The sequence below is a fragment of the Anopheles darlingi genome, chromosome 3, assembly GCF_943734745.1.
Source record: "Anopheles darlingi chromosome 3, idAnoDarlMG_H_01, whole genome shotgun sequence".
Lineage (NCBI taxonomy): Eukaryota > Metazoa > Arthropoda > Insecta > Diptera > Culicidae > Anopheles > Anopheles darlingi.
Window position 1 is genome coordinate 36,496,978 of NC_064875.1, and position 19,480 is coordinate 36,516,457.

The window sequence follows — 19,480 nt, forward strand, 5'->3', positions numbered from 1 at the left end:
TTTGTTGCTGTTGCTGTTATATTTATATTAAAAATGCAAAAACAATACGAAAAGAACCTACATTTTCGTAAATAAAGCGTTCGATAGCGTCAAGGGTTCAGCGAAAAAGTCCGCGGACGTATAAAAGTTTGACAGCGTGTAAGGGTTAAGCGAAACCGTTTTGGCATTAATTTTTTCGTTTGCGCTAGAGTTTTCGCCCCGTGTGGCCACGGCTAAACAAATTCAAAATGGTGACCTGTCAAAGCGGTTAAGAAGCTACCTGTCTTTTTAAAGTACCTTGGTTCTCGCTCGTTCTCGCTTGCTCGCTCGCTACACGTGCATTTCAGTTATCGCGATAACTTCTCGACGGATTTGTATGGGATGACGTTTAATTTAGAAGTTCTCGTCGAGAAGTTCTCCAACATTCGTCATCGTCTGGACGGAGTTTTACGGTTTATGCTTCGTCTGGCACAGGCTTTTGGATTTTGCGACGGCGTGACAATCGCGCTAATGTGGACTAGCCCTGAGGGGGTGTTTTACTGATTTCCTTCACTTTCTCCTGTAGCTCGAAGCTGCTGGAACTCCTAGGTTTTTTTCTTAGAAGGTGTTGACGAACCGGTGAGGTTGCCGATTAGTTAAAGATAGTTTAATTTAATAATAAATCGAATACAAATTTGGTTTCTGAGACATGTGATTTGACTTAGTATTAAAGGCAAGAAATTTCATTAATCATACAATATATAAACAACTTTAACCGGAAAGCTCCAGATCTACGCTATAAGAGAAGAAACGCAGGTAAAATTTACACAGGGTTTATAAAAGTTTAGGTTAAGGGCTGTGTAAAAGGAATTGGATGTTTTAATTAGATAATGAAATACGGGCTAATCGAATTATCGAGAAGCCGCAAAAATTAGCATTGTATGTATCGAATAACTACACACACACACACACACACACACACACACACACACATATATATATATATATATATATATATATATATATATATATATATATATATATATATATATATATATATATAATTCCTCTCATTTATGTTTTGCAGTTGTTTGGCTTCTTTTGTTGGAAAGTGTTCTCTACGTTTCGATGAACATGAAATCCGACAATTTTCGATGGTGTAGTTTTTTGCTACTAGGAACCATGGTGTTATCCCTTTATCCTGCCCTGGGAAAAGGGGAATCTAGCATTTACGACGCACTGGTAAGTCGAAAGGCGGCCGGACATTTTATCAAATGGATAAAAAACGGAACCTAAACTAACAGAAATATCGTATTCATATAGTCTGATGATCACACTGAACATTATGTGACACCCACAGTGGATCCATCAAGGGTGTATTTCGGAGAACACTTCGACGATTTATTCGAACATAATGATGTCGAAAAGCGGTGGATCAAATCAAAAGCAAGCAAAGAGGATGCTACCGAAGATGTGGCAAAATATGACGGCGAATGGAAGATTGAACAACCGATTCGTATCATTTTATCCGGAGACTATGGACTTGTCCTTAAATCGAAAGCTAAACATGCCGCGATTGCTTCCCACCTGCTGTTGAATAGACCCTTTGTCTTTCAAGACAAGCCGTTCATCTTACAGTATGAGGTGACACTTCAAGAGGGACAAGAATGTGGAGGATCCTACATTAAGTTACTTTCTGATGGCAATAATACGAAAGATTTGAAGCAGGTGAGCAAGTATTTTACTAGTGGCATCATTGCTGCTATAACTCATTTATAACAAATGCGATATGCAAATCTATAATCTATGAGACACGCGATATATGATTTCAGTTTAATGATAAAACTGCTTACACAATTATGTTCGGGCCAGACAAGTGTGGCAATGACGTGAAGTTACACTTCATTTTTCGTCACGTTAATCCAATTAATGGAAGTATTACGGAAAAACATTGCAACAAGCAAAAGTAAGTATGCAGATCAACATTGTTTGTTGATTGTTTTTATCTTTATTCCTTATATTGGTAGAGAGAGACTAGACGACCTATTCAAAGATCGACGACCGCATTTGTATCAACTCATTATTCGTCCTGATAACACATACACTATACGTATCGACCACAAAACCATTAACGAAGGTACACTGTTAACGAATTTCACGCCTCCGGTCAATCCACCAGCAGAAATTGATGATCCAAACGATCACAAACCTGAAAACTGGGATGAGCGTGAAATGATTGCTGATCCAGAAGCAATTAAACCTCATGATTGGGATGAAGACGAACAGGCACTGATTCCGGATCCTAAAGCTACGAAGCCACTTGATTGGTTAGATGATTTGGAAGAAATGATACCCGACCATACCGCGATAAAACCAATCGATTGGGATAACGATATGGATGGCGAGTGGGAACCGCCGCTCATACCGAATCCGCTATGTGAAAAAGCGGTTGGTTGTGGTTTGTGGAAAGCGCCAATGATTTCCAACCCAAATTACAAGGGTAAGTGGCGACCACCGCTAATTGCAAACGTTAACTATCAAGGCAAATGGGCACCCAGAAAAATATCCAATCCAGATTACTTTGAAGATTTGAACCCCTTCCGGATGACGGCAATAGTAAGTTCCAAAAACACGTATCTCTTACCATAGAAAATCTAACGTCTTTTGGTCAAATCATCCAAGCGTATTCGTTTTCTTTAATATCGTTTCGAACATTCATTATACAGGTCGCGGTTGGAATTGAAATATGGTCCATGTCCAACGAAATACTTTTCGACAACATAGTAATTACGGACGATGAATCAGTTGCCAATGAATGGGCGTCGCAGACGTTTGATCTCAAATTAAAAACTTTAGATCGTCAAGCGGTAAGTTCTATTAATTATAAAAAAATAAATGCATTATTTAAAAAACAAATAACGATGATTCAACTGTGGGTATTGTTTATACAATAGGTCTAAACCTATTTTACAAAACGCATCCTTAATGATTTCATTTCATTTTATACAGCAAAGCTTTTGGGAGCGGGCATTAAGATATATGAACTATAAACCGGCCTACTGGGGAGCGTACTTTGTATATTGTTCGATACCGCTGATAGCATACGTTTGGTTTCTCTGGACAAGACGCGATAAAAAGGTCAAATTGGATTTTTTTTGGTTTTGTTTGCTAGAAAAGAGACCCGAAAACAATTTTAGCTAGAAAAATCCAAAAAAACTTATCTTATTGTGAATGAAATTGTCAAAAATCCATTAATTGCAAATTATCAATAATTGTAAGTTCGTTGCTAGTTAGCCTAATGCGTAGTATTGCTTCCATTTCATAACTCTGCAGGAGTCATTTGTGTCCCGTTTTCTGAGGTACTGCAGCGCTAATCCATGGATGTGGGCAGTATTAGTCGTTTTCGTAGGCTTGCCAATGGCAATTATGATGTATTTTATATGCTTTGCAAAGGTAAACAACTGCTTGAATGCTAGTATTGCGGTACTTTTGTTCAGAAATTTATGTATTATCTTCTTATCATATTTATGTATATCCAGAGTGATGCGAAAGCGGTTTCTGGGCTCATGAAAAAAACGGATGACTATACTGCAACGTACGACCAAAATGCGGCAACTGGAATGGGTGGAGAACGGTCGAAAAAATATGATCTGAATGCAACCACCAATCAGGATTATGAAAGTAATGACGACGAAGAAGGTGAAAGTAATGCCGACGAAGGTGTAGATAATGTTCTGGAGTTGCAGGAGAAAATCAGCGGAGAAGATGAGCGCGAAACTAAAAAATGCAATGATATAGTGACTGATAGCAAAACTGATGAAGCTGAAGAGGGTCTCAAAAAACGTAAAGCAAGAAAAGACTAAAAGCTATACAAACTATTTAGAAAGAAGCTGCAGCAATACATTTGAAACGAAACAAAATTTACAAATCGAAAGTTTATTTTTTATTAACCCTTATTTTTTATAGCATGATATTTTTCCATCTTTTATCTTAGCTGTGTTAATTTTAATTCAAAACAATTATAATGTAAACAAATATAATTTTAATTATAAGTTCCGCGATTTGTCGTTTGTAGTATTGACCAAAGTGCAGTTCGAAACGTAGCAATTCTCAGTAATAATTATTCTCACATAGTATGGGTTCTGTACTGAAATTGGCATAAAATTTCACGTTGCCAAACAACTTAGGCTCGTAGACGTTAGACGTAGGAGGCTCAGTTGTTAATTCAATAGTTTGCATACCCAGCGATGACGTTGATGATCTGTTCAATGGTTTACCACCTACCTAATCCTACGAATTCACTTTTCGGGAGAAAATATCAGGCGAATTTTAGAACAGAATCCTATTAGGCAGTTCAAATTGCATCATCGTTGGGTAACCAATAAAATTCAATAGAAACTGTAGAACTGTTTTAACATTATTTGCGATACTATTGTTATCATTCATTTCATTAATTTTATTGAATTTCGTGTATTTTTTTGGTCTGCATGAAAAAATCCATGTTTACTATTTATTATTTGTGTTCGTATTCGTGAAATCATAAACAAAAGGGAATATATATTAGCTGTTGAAGCGATGGGATTCAATAAAAATTGTATATGTGAAAAATGATCATACGACATGAACAACCAACTACGTATTCTTGTATCGCCAGCTAATGAGATGAAATTGTTTTATTTTTTGAAACGATATTCATCGATATCCTTATTAATAAGTGCCCCAGCCAATTTCGCGCGAAATCTGCTGCGCAAAAAATGCACGAAATAATATTAACTACTTCTAAACAGTGCTTCCATGTTACGCCGTCTTTTAGATCCGGCAACCTTTTTAGCCGAATAGTTTGACGGGCGCTTTCTCCCTGCACTACTGATACTTGGCGAATTATCATCATAAACAGTGTCCGCGCTACTTGATTGATTTGGCATTTTTCGCTTTTTTGCATCTTTAAATCGCAAAGTTTTGCTTGCCTTGCGACGCGCAGCCTGGAGTGGGTGATTGATTTTTTCCCTGGCTAATTGAACTTTCCTATTGATCCTTTTGGTCATGACAGATTGTTCAAGCGCTAAGCGAATTTTATCATATGTGGCTGATCCTAGGCGTAATCTGATTTCCCTGCATAGATTTGATGCCACCTTATTCATCGCTGATTTAGCTATTACGTCCTGTTGGTTGGAAGGTCTCACAGTATTTTTGAGAATCGATAGTTCTCTCACAGCTGGCAAGAGTAGTGACGGAGCTAATCGTTCCAATGTGTTGTCCTCGATAATCGATACTATTGAAGACATCCAGTGAAGTGCATGTTTCCTCTGCAAATACACATAGTCGTAAATTCTTAACGTGTACTCAGGCAGTATTCAAGGATGTGAAAAGGTAATAGCGTTGTAGTTGTAGAAATAGTAACGTTTGCATTAAAAAAAAAGAGACTAAATTTGAATGGTGATAAGAAAAATACTAAGACAGATAATTGAAACTGCATTTGGAAGGTAATTTCATGACCTTTCACAAAAAAAATGATTGCGCCATTCCGAACACCCTTCCGGTAGTTATCTAGCTTTTTCGACATGAAGGTCGAAAACTCGTTTGCACACTAATTTATCAGATATTTCTGTACTTTTTTGATCAATTCGTTCTCCGTTTTCGCCACAAAGTTGTTGCAATAGATGCTACAATTTAGGCTTGCACCGAATTTTTCGATGGGATGCAGCTGGTGGACGTTGGACGGGTTCATCGACATGAGTACCATATGGATATTAACAACTCCATCTCCTCATCTGAAGATCGCTTTGAGTACCAGATCCGACCAGACTACCGTTTTTTAAATGCAAATGTCAGAACGGAGTAGCTTCACTATTTTCGCCATCACTTTTAGAGTTCAACTGATAGAGGTTTCAATTTTTTTTTCAAGTAAACTGATAAAATTACCTTCCAAACGTAGTTTACAGGTCTCAAATATCTGTCTTAAATTTTTTTCTTATCACCATTCAAAGTTTTTCTCCTTTTAAATGCAAACGTTATAATAGAATGCCATTCATTTTAATTCTTACCAGTGTATAGTCCTTGGGAGATTTTACGATTTCAGTCTGTATTACGTATCGTACACGTCTAATGAGCCAGTGCAAATTTATTTTGTTGTTGGCTGCTTTCAATGGTACAAAACGCAATATGTTCGCCACGAGAAACAGTATCTGAGTGATAAGTCCAGCGGTTTCATCGTCATGACTGTCGAATAGGGCACTATTTGTTGTTAGTTGTGCGCATAGATCCAACGTAAGTGACTTACAGTCGCGTAATGGTGCGTGATAGAAAAAATGTTTTACACTTATTCTATGATCCAACGATGTTGCTTGGTCGCTATCCAAGGTTTCGCATTCAGCTTGAATTTTGTCGTGAATTGCGTTGAAATCAAGGGAATTCATTATCTTATAAAGCAATCGTAATGCACCGAGGCGCACCCAATGGTGCCCACTTGCTAGCAAAGCCTGCGAGACGTAAGCCAACGAATCAATCATATCGTAATATTTTACCTCTGTTAATAATGCTGTATCCAATCGCAAAAGTTCATCGAATACATGCAGTGTCTGTATGATAAGATGATCACTACTAGTGTCTGCATTCAGTAATGTCGTGAAAGGAGTAATAACGGGTTTGACATATTTCCCTGACTCAATATTGTTTCTCGATTTTGAAGCCTTATCAATTTGCGGCATTAGATTTGCCAGTAACAAAGGATATGCACTAGGGAGCCAACTATTAATAAAAGTGTGTGTTGGTTCTGATCGTATTATGCGCAAAAGAAGTTGTGCCGCTAGTTCGCGGTGCTTATTCAAACAATCAGCTAGCATTTCCTGAAGAATAACCACGAGGTTACTCTTATGTACCACCGCTAGTCGCTCTAACATTTTTTCAATACATTCGGCTATGAGCGCACGGTTATCTTTGTCACTATCGTTGGATAAATGTACACCCAAGGCAAAGAAAAAGACTACGTGTTGGGTTTCAATTGCTTCCTGCAAGAATAGAATCAAAAAAAAAAAACAAAAAGTATAACAATCGACATAATGAGAGAACAAGAAAACATAAAAACTTTTATTATTGTATTTATATACCTTGGGAAGCCTCTGGAATAGATCTTTCAGCAACTGTCCGGCTGATTGTCGACCGGTTGGCATGACATATTGTAGCTGGTCTATTAGAAAAAGTAGATGTGCGTTAACTTTTTTACCAACAGGGTAACTCATAATATATTCTACGGCGATTTGGCGGCACTCGGATCTATAAGTTAGAGAAAACAAAGTATAATTTCAAAGAACACTTGAAGAGGAGTTATTAAAGTTACCTTTCACTGGCGCTTTCGGAGCGAATGCACATTTCCAATATTTTTTCCATTAAACAATGCAGTTCAGGAAAATTTTCTTTTCTCGCTATGAGCGAACGGATCAGCACGAAAGCCATCATTTGGCGACCACCACCTACTGAGATGTCTTGTTCAATGTAGAGTATTAGTAATCGTAGCTGTTCATCAGTAAATTGATATGAACGTTTGAAATATTTGAGTAGCGCAACTATCGCTTTAAAGCTGGCTCGTACTATCGAAAAGCTTGTAGTATTCACATCGATTGCGACAGTATTGTAACGATGAAGAATGGCGAAAATTGATTGTGTGATTCGCTCTATTGTGGCTCGCTCCTCCATCTGCGATATTGTCCATTGAGTGCTCCAAAGTGCACTTAAACAGTTCAATGAGAGGCAGATAATGTTTGTATGCTTACTATCCAGTGATTGAACCAACATTGGAATAATCGGGTTTATGCTTTGTTTAAACTTATGTCCTTGTTCGCGATTGTGGCGCGCTTCGACGTGCTTGCGTTTGATAAAATTTAAAAGTAACTGCATACCACATTCAAGGAACAAGTTATCATTTTCTTCGTCTCCCGAACTATTTTCTAAGTTGATTGCTGTACAACCGTATCGTTTCGGTTCGTACGGTATAAGATAGATAGCACCCGGTTGGAGTGTATCTTCTAGCAATTGCTTGGATTTTTCAGAAGTTTTGTTTGTATTTTTAAGATTATTGATATCGTTCGATGATGAGGCAACACATTGGGCAAAAATGTTTCCCGACAACATTCCATAGATGAAAACTAGAAGCACTTCTGATTCAATTGTTTCATTTGCGACTATGCCAATCGCTATACGACGGAAAGCGTCTTGTACCTTTTTTATCGTTTGATGCGTGCGGTAATGTAGAAGCACACAGCAGAAAGGGGCGAACAAGTCAATGAGCATTTTTTCTCGTGCATTCTGTGCTAGAATTAAAAGTGTTTGGTAGGGTTTGCGAGACGATTTCGACTCTGGTGCAGATGCTCTTTTCAACGTACCGCCTTCAATAGTTGTTCCACGTACTAAGCCGATTAACTGGCCGAATATGTCTTCCATACAAATGTGTAACACCGTTTGTAGTATGTCACGCAGAACGTTTACATTGGCCAAATGCCCTTGGGCCCGTTCTATCAGCGTGTGAACAGTGAATGTAAGCACGTGCCGCTGGAAGCCACGTGTGAGCATTGCCAACAGATTTTGGAGTATGAAACTGAAATACAATGGCCCAAGCTCAATGGTAATATACGCGAGCGTGTTGCGGGCCTGCGCTCGGACAGACTTCATACGTGATTTCAGAAAAGTTATTACTTTGATGATCAATTTTGGTAGGTTTATCTCTATCTGCTCAGGCGGCAGTTTCATCAAAAGTTTTACAATTGCCATTGCAATGGGCAGTTTCAGCATTTCTTCTTTTTGTTTAGCAAAACGCGCCTTTTTGTCCATTCTGAATTTACCAATTTTTCTTCCATTGACTGATTGTAAGCATTCTGTGGCAAAATTGAATGAAGATAAGAGGTTTGGGATAATGTTTCGTGTTATATCATCGATAATTTCAGTGGATGTCTTGAACGAATCGTTTTCTTGTTGATGCAACATTAAATCATTTTCAGCATTTTCGTTGTGTTCGTTGGGCATGTCTTTTTTTAACTCTTCGGTCTCGTGCAAGTGTACGGTATCTGCAACGGTGGATAACATGTTATGTCCAGTGGCATGCATTTCCAACTTTGTGTTCATCAGCGCATTCGTGAGCGTCACAGATGTTTCATGACTATCCGTTGTTATTTCTGATAGATTAAAATGGAAAGCTTCCATGATGCCAATTACTATTTTCAATAACTGTTTTTGATAATCCCAGCTATATTTCAGTCGTCTTAGGTATTGCAGTAATACAGCTTGGTAGCTACGCCAAGGTAATACTCGACACAATTGGACGATAGAGTTAGTAGCCTCATTGATTATACTTGTTTGCCTGCGATAATTTTCATTACATACGTAGTGAGATACCATGGGGAGTAAAAATTGAATAATGGTGCGCGGAGATAGCTTATTGCTGCTATCATCATTTTCATTCAATATCAACAGTTTACTAGCAAATCGTTTCAATGCTTTGCCATGCTGGTGCGGCTGCAAATGGGTAATATTATCGTAGAAATCCAACTCTTTGCCAATTCCCGGTGCATGGCCGGTAAAGTGCCACAACTCTCTAAAAACACGACACTCTTGATGCTGCGATATTTTTCCCAATTTACGGGTGAGTTCACCTAGCAGCAGAATGGCATCATTGCGTAAATCACAGAATCGTCTTAACTTAAGCCCGTCTAAAACCGACTTAAGGACTATTTTCTCTATGCAATAGTGTCTATCGCTAGCACTTATCTCGCGGCATGCATCAGAACACAAATGTACCAATATCTTACAAATATAATCAAATGCGATTTGCCGCGCAGAAAGTTCCTGTTCAAATCGCAACACGTGACAAGCTTGTGAAAGAAAAACTATGCATATTCGGCCTGTTATGTGTTGACAGTCTTCAGAACTACCAACCAACAGTTCATCAATTGCACGAAAGGCACTTGCACGAATCGAGTGGGCCGGCTGATCAATCCACCGTTTATCCATCGCATTCATTTTTCTTACTAAATTAGCTATAAACTGCAGCTCTCTCGAATTCGATGTTGCTAACGCGTCAAATATATCGAACAGCATTTTCCTAGATCCTATAGTAAAAAAAGACAATACGTAAATAGTACATAAGTTAACAAACCACCTGACCTCTACGTACCAAAATCCTTAATCATTTCCAATAGGTACGCCAGCTGTTTTACGTAGCGCTCTGGTTCAGTAATCTGTACTATCAGGCGCATGACGACGATGTGTAGACGTTTAAGGTATTCACTTGTTTCGTGTTGAGCTTCAATAGGTTCATGCTGTTCGTTCATGCTGCTTACTGTTTTCATAAGAATTGGAAACAGCAAACTAAGCAACAAATTATGATCGTCTTTACCCTGTTCTCCACACTCATCACTACCAATCAAATTAGAATCGACTAGATTCTGCAATATAACAAGTAAGTTAAACGAAATAGTTCTTTTTTGTTGCAGCGACGAGTGTATGAATTGTAGCAGTTCTTTCACGTAGGGTACAAGCAATCTATTTCTGCCGGTTGATGTGTCAGCTGCAGCACCATATTTCGCACTCAGTTTATCTTCAGTATCCAACATAGCAGCTAGCGCAGTAAAAATATCTTGACAAACTTTGCTGTTGGTTTTTGATCCTCTCAGAAGTTCAATCATTGCGGACAGTGGGGTAAGCGATTTCAGTGATTCTGGCCGGAATTCACATAGCGGCTTTTCTAGAATGGTATACAGTTTTTCGTTTTGACTACAAATCAGCAGTAGTTTTAAGAGAGGTGTTGCACTATGTATGCTATCCTTAGGCAGATTTTCCAAGCAAGGCCACACATGTACATGCATAATTGCTTCGATTTCTTCGTTCGTCCACTGATATTGTTGACCGTAGTGATCAATTAAATCAACAAGATCCAATAATGCTCGCGATTTGTACTTTTTGTAGATTAGATGATCCATTTGAGTCAGCAAGGCATCAAATGCAATTTTTAAATGCATTAATCTTGCAGAGAATTTAGCCTCAGGTCGCAGTCCCGCTTCTTTTTGAAGTGATGCAAGTAAGTTGAGAAGTGTGTTGATTTTGTTTGGGTTCATAATCGGCAAATCATGTGTAGGATCGCTGCTCTTTTCGTGCATCAAACATTGTACCGTTTCGAGTGGTGTCGATTTGAGCAACTTTAAGTAAGGTTCAAACCAACGTCCCAATAAACATTCGAGCTCTGTTTCACGCAAACGTCCGATAAATGTAAGAATCGCACACTTATGTTGGCTACTACCGGCATCATCTCTACAACCTAGATTATGCACTATTTTTCCACTTAAGACATTTAAAATTAAGTGTACTACATCCGGCCGATGCTGCTCTGTAATGTTTAAATGTGCGCTATTTGCTGCCGCCGTTTCTTTATCCGAAGGCTCGAATACCGATAACAATGCACTCCTAAGCGTTTTATCATTTGTTAAACGGATAATAAAGTCTTTATAAAGCATTAAATGTGATTTACCGAATGTGAATATACCGTTTAGTGCGGCTTGCTGAAGTTCTTCGTTCCTACTACTGATAAATTTTTCAAAAACAGCGTACAGTTTATCTACCTTTTCCTCTATCATTTCCTTGTCCAGTTCGCTGCAAATATTGAGGTAGCACAGTAGGATCTGCTGCCTGTCCGGGCCCCTTTTATGGCGCTTGGTTTCAATGATGGAAGTGGTCGTATCTTCGTTTCCATCATTTTCAATGTTGGTGGTACTGAGGAAAGAGAAGAAGCTATCCACGATGCGATCTCCTTGCGAGCGACAAAAACCCGTACAGCTTCGTAGCATATTGAGCAACTGAAAGCGCACATTGTTGTAGTCAATGTTTTGTTTTTTAATCAAACAGGGCATCACTTTGACAAGTATGGTTTTGGATGTATCATCGGCATCCTTCGAATTGCCCATATCGCTGCTTAAATCTTCCCAGGGTTGTTCGTAGGGAATGTTCCTTTCAGCCATTGTTAGCATAGTCTCAAAAACTCGCCAAAATATTTCATGCTCTTTTTTTGACATATTGTCTACATAACTTCGAATAATGGTTGCGACTGGTTCCCACAGTAATTTAAAGTTGACTGAAAATAATGACATCATATAGCGCAGGACAGTGTCGGTCCATTCTTTACTTTGTACAGCTATTGATGATTTTTTAAAAAGCTGGCTGTTGTAGGCCAAATCCTGGAACATAAGTACTTGCTCACGGTATGTTTGCACTAGCGATTCGATACTTTCAATCTTCGCGATTGTTTTGTATAATGGTCCCAAACCAACAGTCAGATGCTCGAATTTTGCCAGTATATCTGCAGATAAGTATCTTATCAAACCATCAAACGATGACACAAGAGGTCTTAAACAGGTTTGTAACTTTTTAAATTGCTGATGAGTTGGCAAATATTGCCATTGATCAATCAGGAATACCACTAGTAGGTGCAAACTGTTGAGTAACAGACAGTGGTTAAGGGTTATGACGCCCAGCAGACTCTCTAAAACTTCAATGTAGCTCTTTTTTTCGATTTTGTTTAGATGCACAATTGTTTCTACTATAACGGCGAATAGTTCAATAATTTTGATCGATTTCTCATTCTCTCGTACGTTGGTTCCTCCTGCTTCGATAACTTGTGCTAGGGTCAAAACAAATTTGCTTAAATTAAATGCGATCTTTGCTTTCGCTTTCAAGCATTTAAGATGTGGAAGCACGATCAAGGCACATATGTACAATTCAAAGTGCTGTAATACATGCTCTATTTCTAGCATATTATCAGCAAGCATAGAGTTTACATACATTTCAAGTTTTCCGTTCGACATAACGTGTACCGGGTAGGGTTTCCACTTACATAACTGAGACCCGTTGACACTTTGTGGCACCTTCTGTAGCAGTAGGTCTGCTAAAAATAGAAGACGAGCTTCGTCGAATTCAACGTCAAGCTTTTTCACGAAGCATGGCCAAATAAGCGTTTCAAACGCAGAACAATGTACAGTTGATGAGATGAACCTTTCATACAGGGAACGTTGATTGAGCATCATCATGTTTCTTGCCAAGCGACTAGCTTCCAGGTGTGACAGATGGATGTTCTTCGATCGTAGCAAAATTATGATGTGATTGACGATAGTTTCGGAGAACTCTTCGCTGCTACTAGGCACGAAAGTAAGTAATCGTATCAGCTGCGACACAGCTACTGGAGCACTATTTCCGAGAAGCTTGCCATCGTTATATTCCAGTGCTATTCCAGCCAATTGCAATATCCGCGTTAAATATGTAATGAGTTTGGCATCGGTTTTGGAGCTTGGGACTTCTGTTTGTTGAATACAGAGCAAATCAATGCAATGCTCGATAGTGTTCTGAACGGCCTCCCAGAATATGATTATATCTCCAGGATGAATGTAATCAACTATATCGGTAATGGTTTGCGTCAAGATTTCCTGCAAATGATCGCCATCCTCCTGATTTAGCTGCTGCAATATATCGAAAAATTGCTGCAACGTCTGTTTTGCTGTTGTGTGGAATTGGTTTTGCACTCCGTTCAATATTTTAAACAGTACATGACCACAGACGGACGATCTACCGTCACTCTGCATCTGAAATTTCAACAGCATGTCAATCAATGTTCTTTTTTCGTTAAGATCGCGCGCAAGATATCCGAGGCATTCGGTTGCAAAGTTCACAGCATGAACAACTGAATTAGATTCGTTTAGTAGCGGCGATAGCAACTCAAAGGTATTCGTAAAGTGGTTTCGGAGGATTCCCCTTAGCGCCTTAAATAGGTGTGCCAAACAAATCAGCGTCAACTCTACGCGATCGGCGCTGGCAGAGCGAAGAAACGAGGCCAGTACATCGAACACGGATGAAAAGTAGTTGTAAAATTCTTTTCGCAAATCTTTTGCCACGGCTACCACCAACTCCAGTAAAGGTTGCACAGCCGCATCTGATGTTTCCCGTAAACAGCTGAGAAGATGGGTCATGATAGCATCTTTGTTGAATATTAGCAAAGTCAGCGTATTCGAATCTTGAAATTTGCGTTGATATTCGGCATATTCGTTTGTTAAATTTAAGACTGACCATGTCTTAAGCGCCGAGTAGAAAAAAGTACCACCTTGCTCTGAGAGTTTATCTTCGGAAGTTTCCACGTGATAGAATGCGCTGCGGCGAATATCGACTTCCTTGATGCGATCACGGAACGATTTAAACTGAAAATTATTGGATGCTTTGTGTTTCAAGGGTTTGTTCTTCATTCTGGTCAGTTGATATCAGTAAATGTTAAAGTTCCTTTGCTTAACTGGAGCACGTGCTCTTGTGGTTTCTGTGCCGCCTCTTTGTGATTTTTTGACGCTTATTATAGCTGCTTTTCCAAGTTCCTTCACTTTCTCAGCTTTTCCAATGAGAACGACGAAGGCTGTATCCTTATCGTGCACAAAATAGTCCAAGAATGTTAGAATTAAACACTTTTTGCAGCTAGTCACGTAAATGGAAAAGTATTCGCTGGGATTCTAACCTCAAAACAGAAATCAAAACAGCAGAAAAGTCGCAGAATAATAAGAAGTATGGAAAATCGAGCAAGTTAAGATTCGAGCAGATTGAGCCACATAGCAACCCGCATATGGATAGGTAAAAATCCATGTTAGCACCCCCTCACACGGAGCATTCAAAAATTCGGTAAAAGACTGAAATAGGCCCCCCCACTCACGGTGAGTTACTGAGTGACCGAAAAAATCGTTAAATACCACTTTTTAGATAAGCAAACCTTCATAAAAATATGGGTAAAAGACTGAAATAGGCCCCCCCACTCACGGTGAGTTACTGAGTGACCGGAAAAATCGTTAATTACCACTTTTTAGATAAGCAAACCTACATAAAAATATGCGGAAACGTAAATTAATGTATTATAGGAGGGGGGAGGGGTGGAAAAGTTGGTAAAAGACTGAAATAGGCCCCCCCACTCACGATGAGTTACTGAGTGACCGAAAAATCGCTGTTTTACTGGTAAAATGTAGCTTTTCCACCCCTCCCCCCTCCCCTGATACATTTATTTACGTTTTCACATATTTTTATGAAGGTTTGCTTATCTAAAAAGTGGTAATTAACGATTTTTTCGGCCACTCAGTAACTCACCGTGAGTGGGGGGGCCTATTTCAGTCTTTTACCGAAAAGTTACATTTTACGGTAAAAGACTGAAATAGGCCCCCCCACTCACGGTGAGTTACTGAGTGACCGAAAAATCGCTGTTTTACTGGTAAAATGTAACTTTTCTACCCCTCCCCCCTCTCATAATACATTTGGTAAAAGACTGAAATAGGCCCCCCCACTCACGGTGAGTTACTGAGTGACCTAAAAAATCGTTAAATACCATTTTTTAGATAAGCAAACCTTCATAAGAATATGCGGAAACGTAAATAAATGTATTAGGGGAGGGGGGAGGGGTGGAAAAGTTACATTTTACCATTAAAACAACGATTTTTTCGGCCACTCAGTAACTCACCGTGAGTGGGGGGGCCTATTTCAGTCTTTTACCATACATTTATTTACGTTTCCGCGTATTTTTATGAAGGTTTGCTTATCTAAAAAGTGGTGGTAAAAGACTGAAATAGGCCCCCCCCACTCACGGTGAGTTACTGAGTGGCCGAAAAAATCGTTAATTACCACTTTTTAGGTAGACAAACTTTCATAAAAATATGCGGAAACGTAAATAAATGTATTAGGGGAGGGGTGAGGGGTGGAAAAGTAACATTTTATCAGTAAAACAACGATTTTTTCGGTCACTCAGTAACTCACCGTGAGTGGGGGGCCTATTTCAGTCCCCAGCTGGCATTTCCCCTCTTTTCGTGAGTTACTTTCAAGGTAGTAAGTCCAGCCGGTTGCTCCAGAAACTACCTATTGCGCGAGACTTACCTCCTATTTTTGTCAGAGATACTACCTGATTGGCTTGATTCATAATTAGAGGTTTTTATTTGCTTGCAAAATGGTACTTTAATTTTCAGGCAAAAAACTGGGTAGGCCTTTCCTTTGCCCTTACCTTACCTTACCCCTTTTGCCCTTGGCCTTGCCTTGCTTTCTCCACAACGACCGGTTTCAGTTTGTGTTTCCGCGTGAGCCTGTGTGCGAGATTTCCTGTAAGTATTAAATGTGTGGATGAATCTTGAAACTATGGAAATGTTCTGTACTTACCGCATCGCCGTTGTTTTGTTCGGCTTCGAACCAGCTGGACTATATCTCGCGTATGAATGGATGCAGTTATGTTTGCATTATAATGTGATTGTAGTGAAGCATACTTTCGGACGTATAGTCGTTGTCATGTTTGCGAAGGTTTGGGATATTCCGTTTCGCCTTGCGTATGTTCTTCCCACACTTGGCTACATTCTTCTAATCGTATAGAAGATTGCTGAAACGGTCTTGTACCACTACGAACAGTTCCTTTCAGTGCGTGTAAATTATTTTCAAGTGTGAAAGTTAAATAAGGTTCAGCTGGCTGAATCGTCGCACTTCGTTTGCAATATGTCCTACGTTGTGCAAATTGCTAGCATTTTTCTGGTCATCTCGAATTGTGATGCAATAAATTCTTCAAACATTTGCCCAGACTCGTGAACGAATCGTTGATTCGGCAAAACTTAGGTTAAGTTACGAAAGCCATGCATGATGCTCTTGCTGATTTTGGGTTTTGAACGTATATTTTTTTTCGAGAGCAGTCGTGAATCGTTCAACAAAATACCATGGATACGGGAAAGGAACCCACCAATATCGCCGTCTCATCGGATGTCTCACTCATGCCTACGGCAAAATTTTCAAGGCTGCTCATTTAGATGCTCTGTTTCATCTGCCCTCCTTTTCACTCTCATTGGTAACATAGGAAAGTCACTCACAAAATGCCAGCTGGGTCTTTTACCAAAGTGGAAATTAACGATTTTTTCGGTCACTCGGTAACTCACCGTGAGTGGGGGGGGGGCCTATTTCAGTCTTTTACCCATTTTACTATTAAAACAACGATTTTTTCGGTCACTCAGTAACTCACCGTGAGTGGGGGGGCCTATTTCAGTCTTTTACCATTTTACCAATAAAACAGTTATATATATTGTCGTGTTTGTTTTTCAGGGAAACAACTTACGCAATTTAAAAACTTCTGACTAGCTTGTAAGTGGGCTATGCAGCCCAATATTATTTACTTTAAGAGCTTCGAGTCTTTTTAGTATTTCTGCATCAAAATCATTAATTTGATTTGTTATTGTTGCATCCTGTGGGTCATTTTCTATGGATACCTTATTTTCTTTGAATTTCATGTTAATAAGACTACCCAGCTCCTGTTCAAGATCTAGATCATCACTATCATTGACAGTCACTGTACTGATAAGATTTTGTACTTCATTATTCTCTTCCAAAACATCTCTCATTTCCTGTAAAGTATTTTCTACACTATGAATGTTCAACCCAGAATCGGCGAATGTCTTCTTTAAAACGTTTGATCCCAACTTAAAAGCTTCTAGTATGCTAATGTTTTGTTGCGTTTCGTGCATTCTGCTAAGAAGTTGTTGCAAGTTTTCTAAAGAATTGATTTTGCTTTGTACGATGCTTTCTAGTATACGTTTTTTTTTCAACAGACTTTTTGCTGATTGCTTGTGTCCTTCTTGGATATGGGCATGAACCTGCATCATAATTTCAGCGATCGCTTGTTCTGTCTTTGTGATGTTCTGGTTTAGATCTAATTCACATTGTTCTAGTTCATAAATGCATCGTTCTATATAAGCAACGGGATGCGCGTCAACAGTTGGTTGGAAAAATTTGATAACTTTGTGAAGTTGTTTACCGCTTGCAACATTATCCATTGTTAAACGACGGGCCTTTTCGAGTAACTTCAACGCGGGCCGGATGCCTTCTTCCACTATGTTGCTCGATTGCTCTACTATTTTTACTAATTTCGTGTAGTTGATCAATTTATCGAACAAACCATCACATTCAACGGTCCGTTGAATCATTTGGCTGTGTTTCTGAAAATATAGATAGCATGAAACGAATTTATACATGAAGCCATTTTTATACATTTTGGACATACCTCTGCAACAGTCTGTACCACAAACTCTTCTGATTCAGAAATACCTTTCATTTTTCGACGAATTTTTTCAAAAGCCCATTTCATTCCAAATCCTGAAGAACTTGATGATTCCAAAAACTGATCTTTGGGCAAAAGTTCTCCATTCATAAGCATCTCGTCAAAGACTGTCATCAGACATTGTGGGGCGATACTTTTACGTCGGAAGGCATTCTTTAAGCGTATCAATGACACTACCGAAGATCCTTGAAATAAGCAATAGGCTGCAACTAGGTCTTTCCAAAACCGCAGCTTGCTGTCGTAACTTTCGGGATTAACGTTCCTAGATCTAAAGTCTGCCAACAAAAAACCCATCCGTACGTCATCAGACCAGCAGTTAGGGAGAAATGCCAAGTCGCGATCCGCTTCACCATTCGATGTACCACAACAATCAATGTTTTTCGCCATTTCCAATTTCTTGAAACAAATCTGAAATACGAAAGATTATTGTTAAATTTTATGTCTATTCGGTGAGACGATAATCCCCCCCTCCCCCCCTAAAATTCATAATTTTCTTTTTCTCTCGTCTAGACGTTTAGACTTTCACAGGTTAAACCGCACTACCCACTCACGCTGAGGACCGATGATTTGTGTGTGTTTTTTAAAACGAAATCAAGGTATTAAGAAGAGAGTAGGGGTGGAAAACTGCGTTCTCTTTACGTCCAAACTACGTTCAGTACGTTACGCATCTATTGTAATTGTATTTTTTATGTGTGCGCGTGTGTATTACATTTTACGTTCGATTTATCTTAAATAAAGAAATAAATCTTTCAAACTTTCACCAAAATGAACGAAAGTCGTTGATATGCTTTAAAACCCCACTATTAGCACCTCAACTTTTCCGAAATCTCTTCGTGTCAGCAGCGTACGTTCCTTTTGTAGCTGTAAAGGCTATCCGTAATGCCAAGTGCAGGAAATTTCAGCATGATGATGACTGAAAGGAGAATTCGATTGTTAATGCAACAAATCCTCGCAGAATCACGAACCTTGAAGCTCCCTGGAGCGTTTTCCTTTCGAGACGCCCGGATTGTTGCCGAAGATTTCTTCACGGAGCTTGTAAAAGGAATCTAGAATCCTTTTTTTCTGCGTACAATCCCGCGTCACGCTGCGCTGCGGGAAGTGACAAATAAGTTGAATTCGTTTTAACACCCTATCTTTATCACGAAAAAGTTCAGAAAAGTTAAAAATTTTCTCGCCTTTCTACAGCATTTTTTTCCGAAAATAATTTTCAGGGTTGTAGCCCATTTTAGTCTTCGAATTTCGAATTTTGATGAAATCTTTGCTTTATTTTCTTTTGGTAAAAGAGTGAAATAGGCCCCCCACTCACGGTGAGTTACTGAGTGACCGAAAAACCGTTGGGTAAAAGACTGGGTAAAAGACTGAAATAGGCCCCCCACTCACGGTGAGTTACTG

The 19,480-nt window shown here is 39.1% G+C and overlaps 3 protein-coding genes across 8 annotated transcripts; 1 reads left to right on the forward strand and 2 right to left on the reverse strand.

The window, feature by feature from the left end:
- Positions 1–545: 545 nt before the first annotated feature.
- LOC125954112 (calnexin) lies at positions 546–4,577 on the forward strand. Of its 3 annotated transcripts, none has more exons than XM_049684133.1 (8): positions 546–774; positions 1,046–1,200; positions 1,282–1,686; positions 1,791–1,924; positions 1,986–2,574; positions 2,685–2,825; positions 2,968–3,096; positions 3,498–4,577. In XM_049684133.1, the coding sequence occupies exons 2-8, from the start codon at positions 1,087–1,089 to the stop codon at positions 3,819–3,821; spliced, it is 1,836 nt and encodes a 611-aa protein (XP_049540090.1). In that variant the 5' UTR covers positions 546–774; positions 1,046–1,086; the 3' UTR covers positions 3,822–4,577. The 3 variants fall into 3 exon arrangements, with proteins under 3 accessions (XP_049540090.1, XP_049540091.1, XP_049540092.1); XM_049684134.1 differs by lacking the exon at positions 2,968–3,096 and adding an exon at positions 3,292–3,411; XM_049684135.1 differs by lacking the exon at positions 2,968–3,096.
- Positions 4,578–4,588: 11 nt separating this feature from the next.
- On the reverse strand, positions 4,589–14,586 carry LOC125954103 (small subunit processome component 20 homolog). Of its 3 annotated transcripts, none has more exons than XM_049684114.1 (6): positions 10,121–14,586; positions 7,295–10,055; positions 7,065–7,230; positions 6,239–6,965; positions 6,003–6,177; positions 5,123–5,264 (listed from the first exon to the last, which is right to left on the reverse strand). In XM_049684114.1, the coding sequence occupies exons 1-5, from the start codon at positions 14,223–14,225 to the stop codon at positions 6,101–6,103; spliced, it is 7,836 nt and encodes a 2,611-aa protein (XP_049540071.1). In that variant the 5' UTR covers positions 14,226–14,586; the 3' UTR covers positions 5,123–5,264; positions 6,003–6,100. The 3 variants fall into 3 exon arrangements, with proteins under 3 accessions (XP_049540069.1, XP_049540071.1, XP_049540070.1); XM_049684113.1 differs by having other exon boundaries at positions 6,003–6,192; XM_049684112.1 differs by having other exon boundaries at positions 4,589–5,264; positions 6,003–6,965; positions 10,121–14,584.
- A 1,230-nt stretch (positions 14,587–15,816) lies between these two features.
- LOC125954116 (charged multivesicular body protein 7) lies at positions 15,817–19,289 on the reverse strand. Of its 2 annotated transcripts, XM_049684141.1 has the most exons (4): positions 19,054–19,289; positions 18,899–19,001; positions 18,032–18,496; positions 15,817–17,966 (listed from the first exon to the last, which is right to left on the reverse strand). In XM_049684141.1, exons 3-4 carry the CDS (start codon positions 18,473–18,475, stop codon positions 17,109–17,111), a joined length of 1,302 nt encoding a protein of 433 aa, XP_049540098.1. In that variant the 5' UTR covers positions 18,476–18,496; positions 18,899–19,001; positions 19,054–19,289; the 3' UTR covers positions 15,817–17,108. The 2 variants fall into 2 exon arrangements, with proteins under 2 accessions (XP_049540098.1, XP_049540096.1); XM_049684139.1 differs by lacking the exon at positions 18,899–19,001.
- Between the last annotated feature and the right edge of the window lie 191 nt (positions 19,290–19,480).

Coding starts and splice junctions, on each gene's coding strand:
- LOC125954112 (XM_049684133.1), top strand. CDS start 1,087: ATGAACATGAAATCCGACAATTTTCGATGGTGTAGTTTTTTGCTACTA. Junction 1,201..1,281: donor CTAGCATTTACGACGCACTG/GTAAGTCGAAAG, acceptor GTATTCATATAG/TCTGATGATCACACTGAACA. Junction 2,575..2,684: donor CCTTCCGGATGACGGCAATA/GTAAGTTCCAAA, acceptor TTCATTATACAG/GTCGCGGTTGGAATTGAAAT.
- LOC125954103 (XM_049684112.1), bottom strand. CDS start 14,225: ATGAAGAACAAACCCTTGAAACACAAAGCATCCAATAATTTTCAGTTT. Junction 7,231..7,294: donor TCCGAAAGCGCCAGTGAAAG/GTAACTTTAATA, acceptor TCTAACTTATAG/ATCCGAGTGCCGCCAAATCG. Junction 5,265..6,002: donor CTCCCAAGGACTATACACTG/GTAAGAATTAAA, acceptor GTGTATTTGCAG/AGGAAACATGCACTTCACTG.
- LOC125954116 (XM_049684139.1), bottom strand. CDS start 18,475: ATGGCGAAAAACATTGATTGTTGTGGTACATCGAATGGTGAAGCGGAT. Junction 17,967..18,031: donor TGGTACAGACTGTTGCAGAG/GTATGTCCAAAA, acceptor CTATATTTTCAG/AAACACAGCCAAATGATTCA.